General features: G+C 50.4%; 1 protein-coding gene across 1 annotated transcript in view; it reads left to right on the top strand.

Annotated features, from left to right (window-relative positions):
- The first annotated feature begins 502 nt into the window (after window positions 1-502).
- Window positions 503-18,929, top strand: part of WNT9A (Wnt family member 9A) — a 59,188-nt gene continuing 40,761 nt past the window's right edge. Inside the window, exon 1 of the mRNA XM_066553351.1 lies at window positions 503-597. Within this exon, the coding sequence (XP_066409448.1) occupies window positions 503-597 (95 nt within the window). The remainder of the gene's footprint in view (window positions 598-18,929) is intronic.

The raw sequence follows: 18,929 nt of genomic DNA, 5'->3' as shown, positions 1-18,929 counted from the left end.
AGGACTGCTCCATTCTTGCACAGCTGCCCAGATGTGCCAAACCTCCCTCTTGAACAACTTCCCCGATCCTTGCACGGCCACCCAGCCCTGTCACCTGCAACTCCCACGCCTTGCACACCTGGCCCTGCCGCCCGTGCCATGCCCAAATGCCAATCCCTCGCACACCCGCCCTGGCACACTCATCCCTCTCTCCCCTGCCCATCTCTCTCCCCTCCTGCCCTCTCCCCTTCCCCACCGCGTCCCGCGCTCCCCTCTCCCCGCTCCGCTGGCGCTCCCCGCTCTCTCCCCGCCCCGCCGCTCCGTGTCCCTCCTCCCGGGGCGTGTCCCCCTGTCCCAGCCCGCCTCTCCTCCGTGTCCCTCCCCCCCCGCCGGCCCCTCCCCGGCCCGCCCCGCCGGCGCTCGGGCTCTCTCCGCCGGCCGCGCTATAAGAAGCGGGGCGGGCGGCGGGGCCGCAGCGGGCGCGGCGGGGGAACGAGATGAGCAGCGCCGGCGCCGCTGCAAGATGCTGGATGGACACGTCCTGCTGGGATGGCTCTCCTCCTGCGCGCTCCTAGGGCTGCTCGCCTGCGCCCCGCGGCCCTCCGCTGCCTACTTCGGGTAGGTGCCTCCTCGCTCCTGCTCTTTAACTTTTGCCCGAGTTTGTTTTTTTGGATGCTGAAGGGGTTTTGCGCTTTGTGCGGTCCCGCCCGAGGTGGGGATGCTGCTGTTCTCCTGCGGGCACCCTCCGTCCCTCGGGGGTGCGGGCATCCCCTCCTGCAGTGACAGCTGGCCCGGGACAGGGGCAGCGACAGCGCCGTGCCCGCGGCTGTCCCGTGTCCTAGCGCCCGGAATCCCCTTGGATTTGCCAGGCGGGACCGGGCGCTCCGGGAGCTGCCGGGCTGAGTCCCGGGGCCGCGGGCAGGAGCTGCCGGCGGCGAGCGAGCGCTTCGTTCCCCCGTTCCCCGCACGGAGCGGACCAGCAGCGCGGTTGTAACCCCCGTAGCGTGGGACAGCGCGGAGAAAACTCCTTTTTCCCCGCTATTAAAGCGTGGCTTTCAACACCAATTGCCAGCCGTGGGGTGCTGCCGGTTGGTTTTTGGGGGGATCCGCGGGTGCGGGCGCCGCATCCCCAGCGCTCACCTGTGCGCGGGGCGGGGCGCGGCCGGCAGGGGGCGCTCCCGGCCCGGCGCGCGTCGCGCAGGTGGATCCCGATCCTTTCCCTTCCCGACCCCCGATCCCGGGGATTTATCCCACTTATACCGAGGTTTTATCCTACTTATACCGAGGTTTTATCCCCCGCTTGTTATCCCTCTTATTCCCCTGTCCCGGCTCCGTGCGGTGAGCTGGACCAGCCAATTCAACCCGCTGCCCCGACCCCCTTCAACGCCCCCCGCAGCCGCGTCAGCTCCGTGCGGGTTTTCCCTCTGTGCTTTTTGGGGTGTCGCTGCCTCTTATCCTTAATTTTAAACCGTATGTCGCAAAACGGTGTCGGTTTGAGAGAGGAGTTTGGCGCGAGCACCTGTGTAAGAGGTTTTTGTGTAAGTTTACACAACAGTGGGGATTCTTGCTTCTTTTTTTTTTTTTCCCTTTTTTTGGGGATGTTGCGTTGTGACCACTGGTAGGAGCCACTGGACCAGCCCTGGAGAATGTTTTAGCAGGCTTGAGGTTTTCCCCCCTTCTTTCCAGTAAAACAAATCCTGGTGTTGAGGCTTGTCCATTGCTTGTGGTCTGGCAAAGTTTTCCAAACAGTGCTACTTACATCTTCTGTTTCCAACTCCAGAACCGTTTCACTTCCTGCTGCTGGGGCTGGTTTTCTAAGGAAACAGCCTGTCCTGTGTGTGCAGGTTTTTAGGAAAAGCCCTTTTCTCCCTGGGCAGTGTGCAGAGGGCTGTTCCCAGCCCGCTGGCTCATGTGTCTGCCCAGGACCACCGGCACTGTGCAGCTCAATTGTGCCTTGGGGACTGACAGGCTTTGCAAGGAGCTTGGCTGTAACTCTCCTATTAATCCTTGCTATGCTGCTATCTGCTCTAGAGCAGCAGGTAACTCATTCCAGTTCCTTCTGGGATTTCTCTCTTGGCTTGGAGAGGTTTTAGCTTTAGAAGGGACATTCTGAGCCAAGGGCAGTGTCTGCTGTCTGTCCTGACTGCTTTGGGGTTTTCTGTGTCTTGGTACAGCTGCTGTTTTTGGTTTGAGACACTCTCCCTGGCAGTGAGGAGATGCTGCCAGATGTGCACTCCTGGGCTGCTGTGCAGTGGAGTTTGCTTATGCAAAGCCTCCTTGTCTCTGGTTAAAGCCCCAGTGAAGGAGCAGCTGATCCCCTCTTTGTTCTTCCAAGAGCAGAGGTTGCACTTGCAGAGCTGCTGGGGCCACTGGGAATAGTCAGTGCTGAGATCCCAGCTCCTGATAATCCACAAGCATGTGGGGAAGAGCTGAGAAACCCTCCTCGCTGTGGGTTTCTCTCTGTTGGTAAGGAAAGAAATCCCACCTGGTAAAAAAGCTGGATGGTCCTGCACAACTCCCCAGTTCTCCCTGCTAGTCCCTGGGAAGGCTGGTATTGATCTTCTTTTTCTTCTGCCACGTGCATGAAGGAGCTGCTCCAGGTGAGGCAGCACATCTGTTCATTCTGATAAATCCTTGCTAACAGCTTGACTGAATGACCTGAGCTAAAACACACCCTCCAGGCAGGGAAAGGGATGCTTCTTTTGAGTCCCAAAGCCACCTTTTGGTGGCCTGCTGGCCCCTCTGGGTGCTGGCATCCCTGTGGAGGAGGTGGTGGGGCACCGAGCGAGGCAGTGCTCAGCAGATGTCACGCTGTGGCTGCAGCTTGGCTGCTCCCTTCCTCAGCCTGGAGGGGGATAGAGACAGCTGTGGATGATCCCTTCCCCCCCCCCCAAGCCCCAATGTCTTATTTCAGGGAAAGAATTCCACGTCTCCAAATGCGTGGCCTGGTGGGGAATGAGTGCCCAGGGACAGAGACGGGGCATGGTTACAGGGTAATGAGATTGTGTCAGCATGGAGTTATGTCTGTGCCTGTCCCAGGGGGTGGCAGGAGGGGATGCTGGGCTGGGGGACACCACGGCTGGAGGCTGCTGTGCTTCCTTGGAACGCTGGCTCTGGTGTTCTTGGAGGGATGCACAAGTGGCTGAGTAGGATAAATGCCCTCTGGAAGCAGAGTTTGGGGTGTGTGGGAGTTAAAGCTGTGGTGCAGGTGGGGCTCTTGCTGCTGTTCTGCTCCATCCCCCGGCTGCCTGACTGGGAAATGTGATGATCTGTGGAGGGAGAGAGAGATTTTCCCTTTTTCTGAGGGGAATTCTGGCATCTGGGTGTTGCTGCCCTCCTCCTGGAGCAGGTGCCAGCAGGACCCAGGGTTCCTGCCCAGGACAGCACCTGCAGTGATGCTGAGCAGAGCTGAGAGCCTGCAGGCACCTGCTCAGGAGGGGTTTTGAGGGGTTTGGCTCAGCCCTGACTCCTGGGAAGCAGCTGGAGAGCCTGGCTGCAGGCATCAGGGATGTGCTGATGCTACAGCTCCTAAACCTTGGCTGATAAGGAACTTTTTGACAGAGAGGAAAAAAACATGTCTGTAAAACTGAGCACAGCCCTGCTGGCTCTTAGTGCATTTAGAGCTGCCCCTCAGGAGGATGATGATGGGGATGGCTGAGTTCTGTGGGATTTTGAATTTTTGGGGGAGGCATTGCCTGGGGCTCGGTGTCAGCCTGCTGGGATGCACTGGCTGCCCCAGGAGTGAGGCTGCTTTTGTGTCCAGCCACGGCCTCTGCAGCTGGGCTGTCTGAGCACTAATTTGCACCATATTCCATTTGCAGGCTGCTGGGGGGAGTCTGGAGCAGCCCCAGGCTGCCAGGATCCCTGAGAAAGCATTGCATTTCAGTTTTCCTCCCTGCTCTGCTTTCCCAGTGCCTGACACGCTCTGGGCGTGGGTACCTCCCCTCCCTCCCTTTCCTCTCTCCAGTGTGGCCGGGGGTGGTGGAAATGCCAGAGCAGCATCTGGGAATTGTGTTGGGACTTGCACTTCTGGGCTTTAGAAGTGGCAGGTGACAAGATTAGCCATGCTGGGGTGACAGGGTGGCTGAGGAACTTCAATCCTGCTGTGCCCTGTGCTGGTGGGAAGGGAAACCAACCCGTGGGAGCTTCTGCTTTCCTGATCTGTGGGTCTGGGGTGACCCAGGCCATAAACCAACTCCTCTATTTTCTGTTGTGATTTAGAGTCTGATTCAGTTTTGATGCACCTCTTTTAAAAAAAAAAAATATTTTTTAATTCTTGCTGGAAGGAATATTTTTGCTGCTGGTTGGGATTTGCTCTGCTTTCCCTCTGGGAGCAGAAGGATCCCAGCAGCTCTGCCCCCTCTGCAAACACTTGTCAAGACAGTAGTAATGTTACAAGTGGCTCATGCTTACATAGTGTTTATATTGACAGATTGCAATGTTCTGCATAAATGTAACTGATCTGTCCCCTGCACGCAGGCAACAGGAACCCTCAAATGCTCACGGGGGGAGAGGGAGGGGAAGCATAGCTTGCCCTAATTTACCAACACACCACTCACTGAGGGCTTTGCAGTGTGGGAAGTGCTGTGTATTTTTATTCTCTTTGGCAGGTGCAGGATAGGTGCTCTGCTCTGGGATAGAAACCTTGCTGTTCAGGGTGTGATTTTATTTTTTTTTTAGGAGAGACTTGGAAAAGAGCAGGATGTTGGACTTGAAGGGGCTGTTCAGACACCTTCAGGGCTCCTGAGTGGGGCATGAAATCACCGCGAGTTCCAGTGTCAGCTGTAGGATAGAAACCTCATCCTTCAGCATGTGATTTTGTTAGGAGAGACTTAGAGCAGGATGTTGGACTTGAAGGGGCTGTTCAGGGTGTGATTTTGTTAGGAGAGACTTGGAAAAGAGGAGGATGTTGCACTTGAAGGGGCTGTTCAGGTGCTGTGAGCACTCTGGGGTGGGTTCCTGGGTGGGGCGTGAAGTCCCCGCGAGTTCCAGTGTCAGCTGTAGGATAGAAACCTCATCCTTCAGGGTATGATTTTGTTAGGAGAGGCTTAGAAAAGAGGGGGATGTTGGACTTGTAGGGCTGTTCAGGTGCCATGAGCACTCTGGGGCGGGTTCCTGAGCGGGGCGTGAAGTCACCGTGAGTTCCAGTGTCAGTTACAGCTCTGCTGTAGGAGAGAAACCTCTCTCATCCTTCAGGGTGTGATTTTGTGAAGAGAGAGTTAGAAAAAAGCAGGATGTTGGACTTGAAGGGGCTGTTCAGGTGCCTTCAGGGCTCCTGAGTGGGGCATGAAATCACCGTGAGTTTCAGTGTCTGCTGTAGGATAGAAACCTTGTCCTTCAGGGTGTGATTTTGTTAGGAGAGACTTAGAGCAGGATGTTGGACTTGAAGGGGCTGTTCAGGGTGTGATTTTGTTAGGAGAGACTTGGAAAAGAGGAGGATGTTGCACTTGAAGGGCTGTTCAGGTGCCATGAGCGCTCTGGGGCGGGTTCCTGAGTGGGGCACGAAGTCACCATGAATGTCACCTGGAATGTCCCCTCCAGGAGAAGCAATCCCAGGGGCTCTGCCAGCTGGAATGTCCCCTCCAGGAGAAGCAATCCCATAGATTCTCTGTCCCTGTTTTTCCAGCCCGTGGGCTGCTCTGGGCCACGGCAGGGCCCGCGTGTGTGTGGCTGTCACTGGAGGGTGGTGTGGGGCCACGTGCAGGCCGCTCCAGGCCGCGGTGGCTCCGCTGGGCTCTGGCGTGTGTGAGATGGAGCAGCTGCTTCCCAGCACGACCCAAAAAAACAAACCCTGGCCTGGGCTGGCGAGGCAGGAATGCAGCAGGCAGGCAAACACAGCTGGAGTGCCCGGAAAGGACGGCTCGGCCATCCCGCCCTGAGCCGCGCGTTCTGCCGCTCCCACACGGCTCTGCGGGGTTTCAGCTGCTGCTTTTTGGGGTTTTCCTTGGAAAACTGGAAGGGTTTGCCTGGTTTGGGTGGGTGGGGTGGTTTTTCCCCCCCCCACCCTTGCTTTTTTGGAGCAGGGTGACTTGTCACTGCTGTGAGTCCTGCCTGGCTTGGCTCCCAAAGTTGGCCTCTCTGGGTCAACTCAAAGCAGTGTTTAACCTCCATTCCTCTGGAGAGGGAACCCCGTGCCCAGAAGCAGCATTTGCTTTGGAGGTGCCTGGAAGTGGCACTGGATTTGATGAAGTGCCACGAGCGTGGTGACAAAGCCAGGAATATTTGGAAAAATAACTGTGCCAGACCTGCATCTTCATCCCTGGGGGGCAGGATTTGTCCCAGATTGTGCTGGGAAGTGCCTGGAAGCTCCTCCTGCCTGCAGAGGATGGAGCAGCATTAACTCAAACAAGATTTAGTAATTTTTTGGCTTAAGTAGTGGATTGATCACATTGCTTGACATTTTGGAACCACTGCCTTGTGCCTCAGTTTCCCTCGCCTGGGCCTGTTCCTTTCTGAACTCAGGTTAATGATGAGCACTGCTGCAGCCTCCATGTCCAAATATTGCATTTTTCTTTTTCCCAGTGCTGTAAATGACACCTTGGAGAGGGAAGATGGGTTTTTAGGAGAATATTGAGTGGGTACCTGGCAAAGCAGGAGGCTGGTGACTTCCTTTAGCCTGACTGGTGATGCAGAACCAGAGACCAGGAATCCACAGGACTCTGGTCTCCTGCTGAAAGGCCTGGTCAATGATTAACTTGATTTCTGGAAGCTGCTGACAACAATAAAAGGGAGTCCAGCCCCACAACCCCAACACAAAGAGCCCCAGAGTGTTTAATAATTAAAGGCCTTGTGCTTTATCGGGGTAATGAGAATGGCCTGAAGGCTTATTTGGTGGCAGGTAATTGAATTAGGCCATGGGATTGGGAAGGAGGGAGCAGGTTAAGTGGAAAGTTTGGAAGACTGAATGGAGAAGCCTCTGTGATGCAGCTTAGTCTGAATCTTTCTGACCAGAGCAAGTTTTGTCAGTTTTTGCTGCTTTCTTCATTTTTCTGTCAGATTAATTCATGGTGCTGGCAGATTTGGTGTAGTTTCCTCTTGGAGAATCATGGAATGATTTGGGTTAGAAAAGATTTTCTAGTTTCACCTCCTGCCATGGACCTTCCACTATTCCAGGGTCTCCAAGCCTTGTCCAGCCTGGCCTTGGACACTGCCAGGGATCCAGGGGCACCCTGTGCCAGGGCCTCAGAGCCCTCACAGGGAAGGATTTCCTCCTAACACCTCCCCTAAACCTGTTTTCTTTCGCTTTAAAACACTCCCACTCATCCTATCACCATGTACCTGTGTAAAAAGCTCTCCCCAGCTCTCTTGTGGATATTCCTGGCTCAGGGATGCTCCATTCTGTTCCCGTCATTTAAGGACATGCTGACAGTGTTGTTATTTCTAATAAATGTTGATATTTAACCATTCTTTAAGGTTTTTTAGTGGAACATCTGAGTCAGAAGAAACTGTGGAGGTTAAGCTGTTGTGGGGCTGGCTGGGCAGCCAGAGGAGGTGCTGGACCAGTGACCATCACTGGTGTTCCCACAGTATGAGGCATTTGTGATCCAGAGCTGCACAGGAGTGGTGGCACGTGGAAATCTTGGCTCAGGAGAGCTCAAGACTGAATTTGCCTTCCCTGTCTCCTGTTTCATCCCTGTGCCTTGATGCCTTCTAAGAGGGAGTTAGGTTTTGAAGATGTTAAATCAGAACATGTCCCCACTGTGGGGACCACCAGAGGTGGGAGGACTTCTGGAGCCAGAAGCTCCATGTAGATCCCCTCTGCTCCAGTTGCATGTTCACATAAATAATGTGGCCCCTTCAGGGCTTGTGTTTTGTGGCCACCTGAGTTCTCTAGAAGAGGAAGGGGTCAAAGCTTCCCTTGATGATTGAGGAGAGGATTTGATGCATTCAAAGTGTCTTGATCTACGCCTTCTCTGTTTCTGTCCCTGTGGTTCCAGCTGCCTCCTGAGAGACCCCTCTGGGGTGGGATGGTGCTGAGTTCACACTGCAACCTTCTGTTAAACACAAACTTCCCAAGTTCCCAACTCCCAGGGCTGTGTTGGAGGAGCAATCCAAGAACTCTCCTGGACCTGTTTTTCCAACCTGAAACCTTCTGAGCCTCTGGCTTCCCTCCATACTGGAGCAGCCCCTTCTCTCTGCAGCCAGAACAGCTCTCTGGTGGCTTGTGCTGTGTTCCTACACTTGGTTCCTTGACCTGAGGAGCCCTGGAGCACAGGACTTGGTGTTTGCACTCCTAAATGGTCATGGGGGGCCACTGCTCCTCCTGCAGAATGTGGTTGCAGGTTCTGGACCAGCATGATCCAGCTAGGATTTGCTTTCCTGACTTTTTCCAGCACTCAGGTCAAGTTGAGAGGACCCAGAAATTATTAGGATTATTATTATGGAAAGGGTTAACCCTTTAGAAGCTTTTTTTTTGACGTCAAGATGCAAATTTTTTTTCCTCTTCTCCTGTTTGTAACTGTGCTTTATAAGGTTCCTTCAGCTGGTGGCTGTAAGTGCTAATGAGCCTTATCTCTGCAGATACTGTCATAAAACACACTTATGAAGTTTATCAGCTCAGCAAGCTTTACATTTTATTGTAATGTGTGTTTGCACTTCCCCAAGTGGAACAGGGAGTATTTTGATTCTGTGGATAAACACAGCACTTACAGGATTTGCTGGAGCTGATAGAAAAATCTATCCTGATTTTTTTTAATTTTTTTTTTCTTTTTATTCCCTCAGCTCTTACCAGGAACTCTTGTTTCAAATGAATCAAGCAGCTCCTGATTGTGCTCTGTAGCATTCCAGTCTGTTATTATAAACCATTCTCTCAGGTGTGGGGAGCATTTTGTTAATTCAGTTGTTGGAGGATCTTGGGAGAAGGGGAAATGACAAATTAAAAAAAACATAAACTCTTTTTTGGGGAAGAACACAGAGGAAAACCTATTTTCTCTCCATCTACCACAGAAAATGCAAACTCAACAATGTCTGACAGAAATGCTGAGTCTGGGATACAGCTTGGAACACCCAATTCCTGTTGATTCCCAACAGGCTGGATGGCAGTTGGCAGGAATTTCATGAGCAGATCCATTTGGCCTAGCTGGTTAAAACAGCATTAATTGCTCATGGAGTTTGGGGCAAACTTTCTCTGATTTCTGCATTTGCCACACACTGGATGGAGCAATTTCCCAATTGGAGCAAAACTTTCCTTTCTTGGAAAAGCTTCTTGGGGTCTCTTCCTGAGAGTGGAGCAGCAAAATTGGCCATGGAGCAGAGCAGGAGGTGGCTTTTGTGGTGTGGAGCAGCAGATGATTTCCCCTAAATGTGAACAAAGCACTGAAAGAGAACCACAGGGACATCTGGGCTTGGCTGAAAACCTTCCCTGCTTATTGTATTTGTGGGGTGCCCTGTAGCAGGAGGAATGATGGATCTGACTCCATGTTCTCAGAAGGCTAATTTATTAATTTATGATGCTATATTATATTAAAGAATACTATACTAAAGAATACAGAAAGGATACTTACAGAAGGCTAAAAAGATAATAATGAAAACTCGTAGCTCTCTCCAGAGTCTTGACACAGCTTGGCCCCAATTGGCCATTGAGTCAAAACAATTCACATGAAACCAATGAAACAATCTCCAAACACATTCTAAAGCAGCAAAACACAGGAGAAGCAAATCAGATAATTATTGCTTTCCTTTTTCTCTGAGGCTTCTCAGCTTTCCAGGAGAAAAATCCTGGGCAAAGGGATTTTTCCAGAAAATGAGAATGTGCCACACCTGCTGGCTGGCTGAGGCAGTCCTGGCAGGAATGGGCACAAGTTTCACCAGAAGTTTCACTTGGTGTGCTGTTGAAATTCTCTCAATTTCTGTGCAGCAGCCTCCCAGCACAAAGAGGGTCAAGCCACTGCTGTTTTCAAGGCCAAATCCTTTTGGAAGAGGTCAATTGATGAGCAAAATAAATGCCAAAAATTAAGAGTTTATTTTGAAATACCCAGGGAGGTGTGTTGAGTGTGACCCCTGGGAGGGGACACAGGTGGCAGAGATGAATTGTTCTGACTCGGAGCCCACAGCTTGGCACTGGGATTTCTGCTTCTGGATCTTTAGCACCTCTTAACTCTGGCTATGGAGAGCCCTCAGAGCTCCTTCCAGTGCTAAAGGGTCTCCAGGAGAGTTGGAGAGGGACTTGAACAAGGGATGGAGGGACAGGACAAAGGGAAATGGCTTCTCACTGCCAGAGGGCAGGAAAAATGGAATATTGGGAAGGAATTCCTCCCTGTGAGGGTGGTGAGACCCTGGCACAGGGTGCCCAGAGCAGCTGTGGCTGCCCCTGGATCCCTGGAAGTGTCCAAGGCCAGGCTGGATGGGGTTGGAGCACTCTGGGACAGTGGAAGGTGTCCCATGGCATGTTCTTCTCATGACTTGCTGGGACTTTTGTAGCCTTCCCTCACCTGATCCTAAAGGGAACAGCACAGAGGGATTGCTGTGCCCTGCTCTGCTCCTCATGGCTTTCCTACAGCTAATTCCCAGTGTAGACCTCACTGGGAGCCCCTGTTGTCAGCCCCTGCTGAGCTGGGGGCATTGTTTCTTCACTATCTTACTATAAACATTAATAGAATATAGTTATATAACTACTATAAATATCAATATAATTAAATAATTATAATTAACAATATAATAAATATACTGTAAATATAATAATATAAACATAATACATAAGAATAATTATGTAATATATATAATATATATTACATGTAATAATAAATAAAATATAATCTATTAATATGTATTATATATTAATATATAATAAGAAGAAAACTATATAATATAGTATAAACAATAAGTATAAATATGTAAAATAATTTAGTATTATTATATATATAATTATATATAAAATAATAATAAATATAATTAATATAATTTCTCATTATCTTTTCAGATTAATGATTTTTTTTTTTTTTAAATCATGTTTGGTATTCCAGCAAAACAAAGCTAGGCAGCCCTGGTGGTGTAACTGTACTTTTTGTAGAGATGGCAGCTGAAGCTTTTAGGTAGTGGGGAACAGTGGCTGAGGGCTCATCAGACAAAGCTTTGAAAATTACTCAGATAATCAAAGAAAATGTGTTTTCACTTGAGTTAACATTGAAAGGCTGCTGGATTTTGGTGTTTCTCAGCTTTTTTGCATCCTGGATTGGGAAGCTGGGAGCCAGCTGAGTGGCTGCACTGGGGATGAGCATCCACCTTGGACTGGATCCACTGGTGTTGGCTGCAGAGCCTCTCCCAGGGCAGTCCATGACTCCAGGGGACCTTTCCCAGCTCAGGAACATGGAGTTCAGCTGCTCCCCAGTGCTGCCCATCTCCTCTGACAAGAAACCCAATCCTGCAGCCCAAACCCCTCAGGGGACAGCTCACCAGAGCTGATACTCGATTTAAAAGAACTGACTTGTTTGGCTTAATCTTGACAAAATTCTTTTCTAGCCCTAATCCTCTCCCAGTGTAAGGTGAGATCTTGAAATACCTGGCAAACCTGGAGCTCAGCTCTCTCTCTGCATCTCTGGGCCTCTCTGCAATCAAAGGTGAGGGGGGTAGGGGCTTTTTCAGCATTTTCAGCCCCTGCCAAAGATCAATCTCCTGCTGTGGGAGCAAGCAGGGAGTTCTTTCCCAGTCTGTGGTTAACAAGTTGATCTGACAGGCCAGAGGTGAAGCAGCCACTTGAGCTGAATTACAGGGTCTGACCAAAGATCCAACACTTCCTCTGGCTCGTTAGCACAGCTGTGCTGCATCCCTGGGGACTCTTTCTATCTCCTGGCTTGCCCCATGTTGACTCTGGAAATCCAGAGGCTTAGCATGAGTTTGGAGAGAGGACTGGAGCAGAAGAGCTGCCCTTGGGAGGGTGTGAGCTAGACTGAGGAAGGCTTTGAGCAGTCCCTGTGGTCAGTGTTACGAACTGTAATGTCCAAGCTGGTTTGTGGAGCTGAGGAAAATGTGTTTTCAGGCAGATCTGCCTCTCTGCAAGGTGCAGGGCAGGCACTGGGCTAAAGGGATGGTGATTGCAGGGGTGGTGGGACCAGGCATAATCCTGGATCAGCTGAGCTTGCAGAGGGATCCCCAACCACGAAGAAACAAATCTGATGTTGTGGAGATGCCTTAGGAGTAACTGCAATGGGATTTTGTGTTCCCAGAGCACAGACTGGGTTCAGCAGGGCTGTCCCAGCCAGGGCAGGAGAAGGGCATCCTCCCTCAGCCCTGCATCCCTGGGGCTGCTCCAGGCTCATGGAAAATCTGAGAGCTGGTGCTGGGAGGGGGCAGCTGAGCTGACAGCCTGGCCTGGGCTGACTCACAGCCACAAAAACGCCTCAGTTTGGGGCTGACCCTGTGGCACCATGGCTCTGGGGATGTTTCTGCCTGGATGTGCCCCCTCACAGACTCATGGTGAGCAGTGAGGGGTGACTCCTCTGCTCCCAGAGCCTGCAGAGAGCCAGGACTGAGCTGAGCTGCTCCCAGGGATGCTCTGCTGCTGCTGGCCACATCAGTGGCCTTGTCCAAATAGCTGCTCCTCCTGCCTGTGTGGGGCTGTTTATTCTGCTCCCAGGGCTCTCCTGTCAAGTGCTCTGGGTTGAAGGGGCTCTGGAGCTGCTGTCTGGATGTTCAGTTTTACCCCATTGTGGGTGAAGGGAGCAGAGATTGCGCAGGGTCTGAGTGGCTTTGGTGCTTCAGTGTCACATTCACATTCTCTGAAAAATCCCTTTGCCCAGGATTTCTCTCCTGGGAAGCTGAGAAGCCTCAGAGAAAAGGAAAACAATTCTTATCTCATTTGCTTCTCCTGTGTTGTGCTCATGTGGAATGTGTTTGGAGATTGTTTACCCACAGGTGATTGTTTCATTGGATTCTGCTGGGAGTTGTTTTCACTCTTTGGCCAATCAGGGCCAAGCTGTGTCAGGACTCTGGAAAGAGTCAGGAGTTTTCATTATTAACTTTTTAGCATTCTGTAAGTATCCTTTCTGTATTCTTTAGTATAGCTTAGTAAAGCATTCTTTAATATAATATAGTATCATAAAATAATAAATTATCCTTCTGAGAACATGAAGTCAGATCCATCATTCCTTCCTGCCACGGGGGTTCCAGCAAATACAATAACTTCAGCTGTGGCACAGGGCTGTTCTCACAGGGAGCATCTCTGAGCTGAGTCAAGGATTTGGTGCACATCCTTTAAAGCTTCAAAAAGACTTGTTAAACTATGGATTTTATTTAAAAATGCCTTCAATATGTGCCTGACAAAGCAGAACTCGCTGGGTTGGAGTTTCTCCTTCTGTTGCAGCAATAGAGGGGGATCCCAAGGTAAATTTGTGTGGGGGATCCAAATTTGTAGGGGATCCAAAGACAAATTTCTAGGAATCTTGCTGCTGAATTGGTGAGGTCTGAAGTGTTTAAAAGCAGGAAACACCAAGCTCCAGCCATGAGGTCTGGCTGCAGAACAAGCTGAGTGGTGCAGGCTTCGCTTTGGGGGTGCAGCATTGCACCTGCTCTCCTTTCCCAGAGCTGGGCTGGGAGATGCGTGGCTGGATTTCCAGGGCAGCTGCTGCCTTTGCTTCAAGCAGCAGCCACACGTTGCTCCTGCTCCTGTCAGCTGCCCGAGCTCCTCTGTTTGTGTGTCTAAAACTTGAAGGCTGGGAGAAGGAGGAAACCTGACCAGTGCAATGGAAACCTTCAATTCCCCGCGGTCCCAGGAGGAGCAGAGCAGCTCCAGGCTGGAGCTAGCAATGAACTCCGTTTGTACACTGCCTCGCCTCTCCAGGAGGAGCAGCAGCCAGGAAAAATATCAACAGTTCCATTAAAAAGTCTGCTGCTTTGCTAAAGTAGTGGAATAAACATACCTGGAGGTAAAGCAGCCCGAACCGCACAGGAAACATTAACGGCAGCGAACACACGCAGCCTCTCCCTGTGGATGTCCCCGAGAAAAAACACTGCATCCATGGTGATGGGGACATCAAACAGCAGCTGGGGGGATTATTCTTAGCTGGGGAAGCAGTGGCTTGCATGAAACAGGGGCTCTGTGGTTTCCTAGAAAGGCAAAACCTGGGCTGAGCCTGCCCTGTGCTGCTGGCGGCTCTGGGGAAGGGGGGAACCTGGGGTAAAAATTGAGGCAGGATGTGGTTTGGGGTGGTTGGTAGCCCTTTGTTTGGTTTTATTACCCTTCTTAGCTTTCTGATCGCTGTTTCTGTGGGAATTGTGTGGGGCTGACCTGCTTTTGCTCTAACTAAACTGGGATGAAAAGCAGTGGGAAGTGAGGAACACCCTGGGAGCTTGCAGAAGAACAGAGTGGGTGTGGTAGCACTAAATGGGGGATCCAATCACCCCCAGCCATCAGTGCGGGATGGACTTGGCCCCTTCCCACCTGCACAGACCCCAGATCCATCCCCTGACCCCTTTGGGGCAGGGGGAATGGAGGGAGAGCTGTATTTGATATTTCAGTGAGGGATAGTAGCCCTTTGGTTTTTTTGCCCTTTTTAGCTTTTCTGATCACTGTTTCTGTGGGAATTGTGTGGGGCTGACCTGCTTTTGCTCTAAGCAGTGGAGAAGCTGTGATGAAAAGCAGTGGGAAGTGGGAGCTTGCAGAAGAATGGGGTGGGTGTGGTAGCACTATAAATGGGGGATCCAATCACCCCCCGCCATCAGTGTGGGGTGGAGTTGGCCCCTTCTCACCTTCACAGACCCCAGATCCATCCCCTGGCCCCTTTGGGGCAGGGGGAATGGAGGGAGAGCTGTATTTGATATTTCAGTGAGGGGACATCAGCATGGCTCGAGTGGGAGATGCTGCCAGCACTTGTTGGAGCAGGGAGCTGCCCATAAAACCCAACTTCCCCTTGGCCATGTCCAGCAAATAGGGTCTGCCCAGGAAATCCACGTGGAAAATGCCTTCAGTTGCAACCAGGTGGCACCTGTCAGGCACCAGGAGACATTTCTATTAGTGCTCTTCTTGGAGTGGTTTGGATCCCTCCCAGGCCTGAGCTGTCCTCCCTGGGGCAGATTGATGGGATTATTGCATGCTAGAGACAGTCCCTGTGCTCCCAGGCCTCATCTGCACAGCCACTTAGCACAACTAATCTGAAGTGACTTTTAAAGTGGATTAGTTCAATTACTCTTAACTAGCCCTGGTGGAAACACTCTCCTTGGGGATTAAAGGTCCTTAATTCACTTTAACAGACTTGATTTCAATGCAAAGCAGGCTGAACTGAATTAAGGGCACTTTAGAGCCTTGTTTGGAGGAGGCACTCCAAAGCTGATGTGGTTTCACCACCCCACTTTGCATTCCTGGGCTCCATTCGTTCCAGTTGAGCATTGCTGGAGTGTCCCCTTACCGGTGACTAATGCAGGCAGCCTCTCACACAGAGAGCTGCAAACTTCACCTCAGCTCATGTGTGAACCAGCTCCTCCTGCATCTCCTGAGCCACTGCTTAAAATTGGTGTTTTACAGGTGTTTACTCTCCTTAAGGGTTTTATTGACTTTTGTTTTCTTTTCCAAATATTTTTTTAATTTTTTTCCCCCTTTTAACTCTTCAAGCCAAGCTCTTTTTGCTTTTTCACTTCAAAATGCAGGGCAGTGAGTCACACATCAGCTTTTCCCTGCTGTCCTGAATCTCTGGGTGAACTGGGAATACTTGGCCAACAGCACACTCCTCCTTTAGCTGGGGAGTTTCTCTGCAGTTGAGGGTGAGCTGTGGTTGTGAAAGACTTTTTGGCCTCGGTTTTCCTGAAGTTTTTGTGAAAAACAGTCACTCCATGTGGTGCACTGGATAATTCTTGCTTTGGAGGGAGCTGGGTGGGACAGGGCTTTTCCTCTGCATTTGAAGTGTTGGCTGATGTGGGTGTGGAGGAGAAGAGGGGAATCCTGCCAGTGCCAGGGAAGATCCCTGAGGGGAAAAATATCATGACTTTTTATTTCCTTCATGCTGATCCTAAACATTTTGACTGTGAAGGGCAGAAGATGTAGCAGCGACCCTTCTGCAGGTGGGGCTCTCCAGCCTTTGTCCTCATCCCACACCCCATTCTCTGACTTAATACCATCCTGACCCCTGTCAGATCCCTGCTTTGCATCCAAATTTAATCCCTGAGGAGCAGATTGTGGAGGGAATGGCTGCTGGATACAGCTTTGCCACCTTTCCTTTCCAAGGAAAGGAAGGGTTAAACGCAGTGACTGCAATGAGTGCCAGCATTGCTCTGGGTAAGGCTCCTCCAGCGTGCCAGAGCAAGGTTTATTTTACTAATAGCCCTGTGTAACTTCACCCTCCCCTCCTGCTCAGGATATTTCAGCTCCTCTCCTTAGTTCAGCATCCCTTCAGAACTGGGGGAGCAGTTTGGGTGGCCACAGCAGCAGCTGGCAGCTGTGTAAGGATTTTTTTTTTTTTTAGGGGGTCAATGAACAAACCCAGAGTTGCTTTAGGTTGGGTTGTTCATGGCTCTGCTGAAGGGTCCCTGCAGGCTGTGGAGAAGGGAACAGACACTGCACACAGGCAGGACATGGATGCTGCTGCTGCCCTGATGTGCTGGGGCTCTGAGACCTCTCTGTGCTGCAGCCCAGAAATCCCTCAAAGGCCCCTCTGTGCTGCCCTGCAAGGGCTGTGTCTCGCTTACAGCTCTGCCTGAGCCCTAAGCTGATTTAATCTCATTTTCTTGCCACCAAGGAGCTCCTCCTTCCCTCTCCACAGCAGCTGAAGGACATCACCAAGCTGCTCCTCAATCCCTGGTGGCCCTTCAGGCTTGGCTGGAGCTTGGCACAAACAGTGACCATGTGGCTGCTGTGGTTCTGCTCCAAGTCTGGTTTCTCTGGTGAACTTTTCTGGAGCGGTGATGGAAATCATGGCCAGATTTGGGGAGCTTATTCTTATTCTTATCATGGAATGGGTTGAGTTGGGTTGGCAGGAACCTTAAAGATCATCTTGTTCCACCCTCTTCCACTATCCCAGGGTACTCCAAGCCCAGCCTGGCCTTGGACACTTCCAGGGATCCAGGGGCAGCCACAGCTGCTCTGGGCACCCTGTGCCAGGGCCTGCCCACTTTCACAGGGAGAAATTTCTTTCTAATATCTAATCTAAGTCTTTATTCTTGCTCAAAGAGTACCCTCAAAATAAATACCTTTTTTAATTTAAATTTTTAGTTATATGACATTGTTTTTAATTATCTGGGCCAGGAGCTCTTTCTCTCTAGGTTTTGGTGGCAGTGCCTGGTGTGTTTAGCACCATGAAGTGCTGGTGTTTTCTTCTTTAAGACACAAAGCCATTAACTTCACCTTTAGCATCTCTTAAGACTTTTGGGGACTTTTTGCTCTGGGCAATATGGGAAGACTACTGAGAACACATCAATTTTGTGTAACTGTCCAACTGAGAAACTCTTGAGAAGACACCAAGTGTTGCTGAGAACTCTTTCACCTCGGGATATATTTTTATTTTGGAATGATGCTGGTTTTAAACCTCAGGATCTAGAAAAAGGTGCATTAATACATCCTTCAAAACCTTCTCCTCTCTTAGGGATACCTGGGGGTGCCCCCATCCCTGAAAGTGTCCAAGGCCAGGCTGGACAGGGCTTGGAGCAGCCTGGGATAGTGGGAGGTGTCCCTGCCATGGCAGGGGGTGGAACTGGATGACCTTTAAGGTCTTTTCCAACCCAAACAATTCCATGGTTCACTGTCTGTTCTAGGGTAGCTTTTTGAAGGCCTCTTTGAGGTCAGGCTCACAAAGTTTGAGTTTGTGACCATCATCTGAAGAGGGAGTCCAACAAGCTGCCTTCGAGGTGGGAGTTGCTCACATCCAAGAGCAGCCCAGTGTTGTTTTCCATCCCTTGTGGCTTCCTGGGGGGATTGTAGATCTCCAGAGCTGCTCTTGTCAGTAGTCAGGAGTGCTGGAAACATAAATGCAAGACCTGCTGGGTCCTGGGAGGTTTTCATTTTAGACCCAAATTAAATTATTTCACTTGTGGTTCCACTTCTTTCATCGTGTGTTGCTGTGACCATTGGGTGGGGGGCATAAAGGATCTGCTGGAGTGGCCCTAAAAATGAGCTTTCAGTAGGTAGAAGATACCTGGCAACACCTAAACTGGATTTTTCCTCCTGTAAACTTTCAATCTGACGGATGTTGACCTGTGGCATCCATGGGATTGGTGAGGTTTTCTGTGTAAGTTGCCCCCTTCTTTCTACTCCTGCAGCTTTTCCACAGGGATGGAAACTGTTTAAGGAGATCCTCAACTTCCATCTACAGAAATGAACTAATCAGTGTCAAAAATTGGGAGTAATGGATTGGCTGAGATGTTGGTGTATGGATTTTATGGGTTTTTGTGGCTTCATGTTGGGAAGAGCAAACCTAGGAAGGTTTGAAGAGCCTAAGAACTTCATGAGTTCTTGCTGTGATCAACTGGTGGTTGGGTGGAGGAGCTGAGCAGATTTAAATCTGGAGTAGAATCACAGCCAAGTCCTGTCCCTTTGAGGATCCAAGGGGGAAATTTCTTTGCCCACCAAGCTCTTGTCCAATTAGATGAAGCCAACCTCTTCCCCAGTAGTTCCAAAGAGAAAGATGATGTTCTCAAAATGACTGAAAACTCTTAAAATCACTCAAAATCTCTGCTGTGGGATTTATATACATCCTGCTTAATGGGTTCACACTGGAACACTTCTTGATCTCTTGCTGCCCTGCTTTCAGCAGCCTCTGGACAACCTGGGAGCTGTTGCATTTAGGCGCCAGGATAATTTGGTAAGGATTTGTCCTTTTTAATGGTTTCTTTCCCACCTCACTCTTTAAAGCTGCTCTAATTCCATGTTGCCCTAATTGTGATATGCAAACTTTAAAAGGAAAATCGCAGCCAATGTATTTTAAGATCCTTTTGGGCAAGCAGCCCCCTACTTAACGTGATAAATTTGGACAGCTTTTCTCACTAAGGAAAATAAAAAGCTTTCCAAATCAAGAAAATTATGTAAGCAAATC

This window comes from Molothrus aeneus, chromosome 1, assembly GCF_037042795.1.
Source record: "Molothrus aeneus isolate 106 chromosome 1, BPBGC_Maene_1.0, whole genome shotgun sequence".
NCBI classification, from domain to species: Eukaryota; Metazoa; Chordata; class Aves; order Passeriformes; family Icteridae; genus Molothrus; species Molothrus aeneus.
Note: the sequence above shows the minus strand (reverse complement) of the source record. Positions and strands in the feature narration are given on the sequence as shown.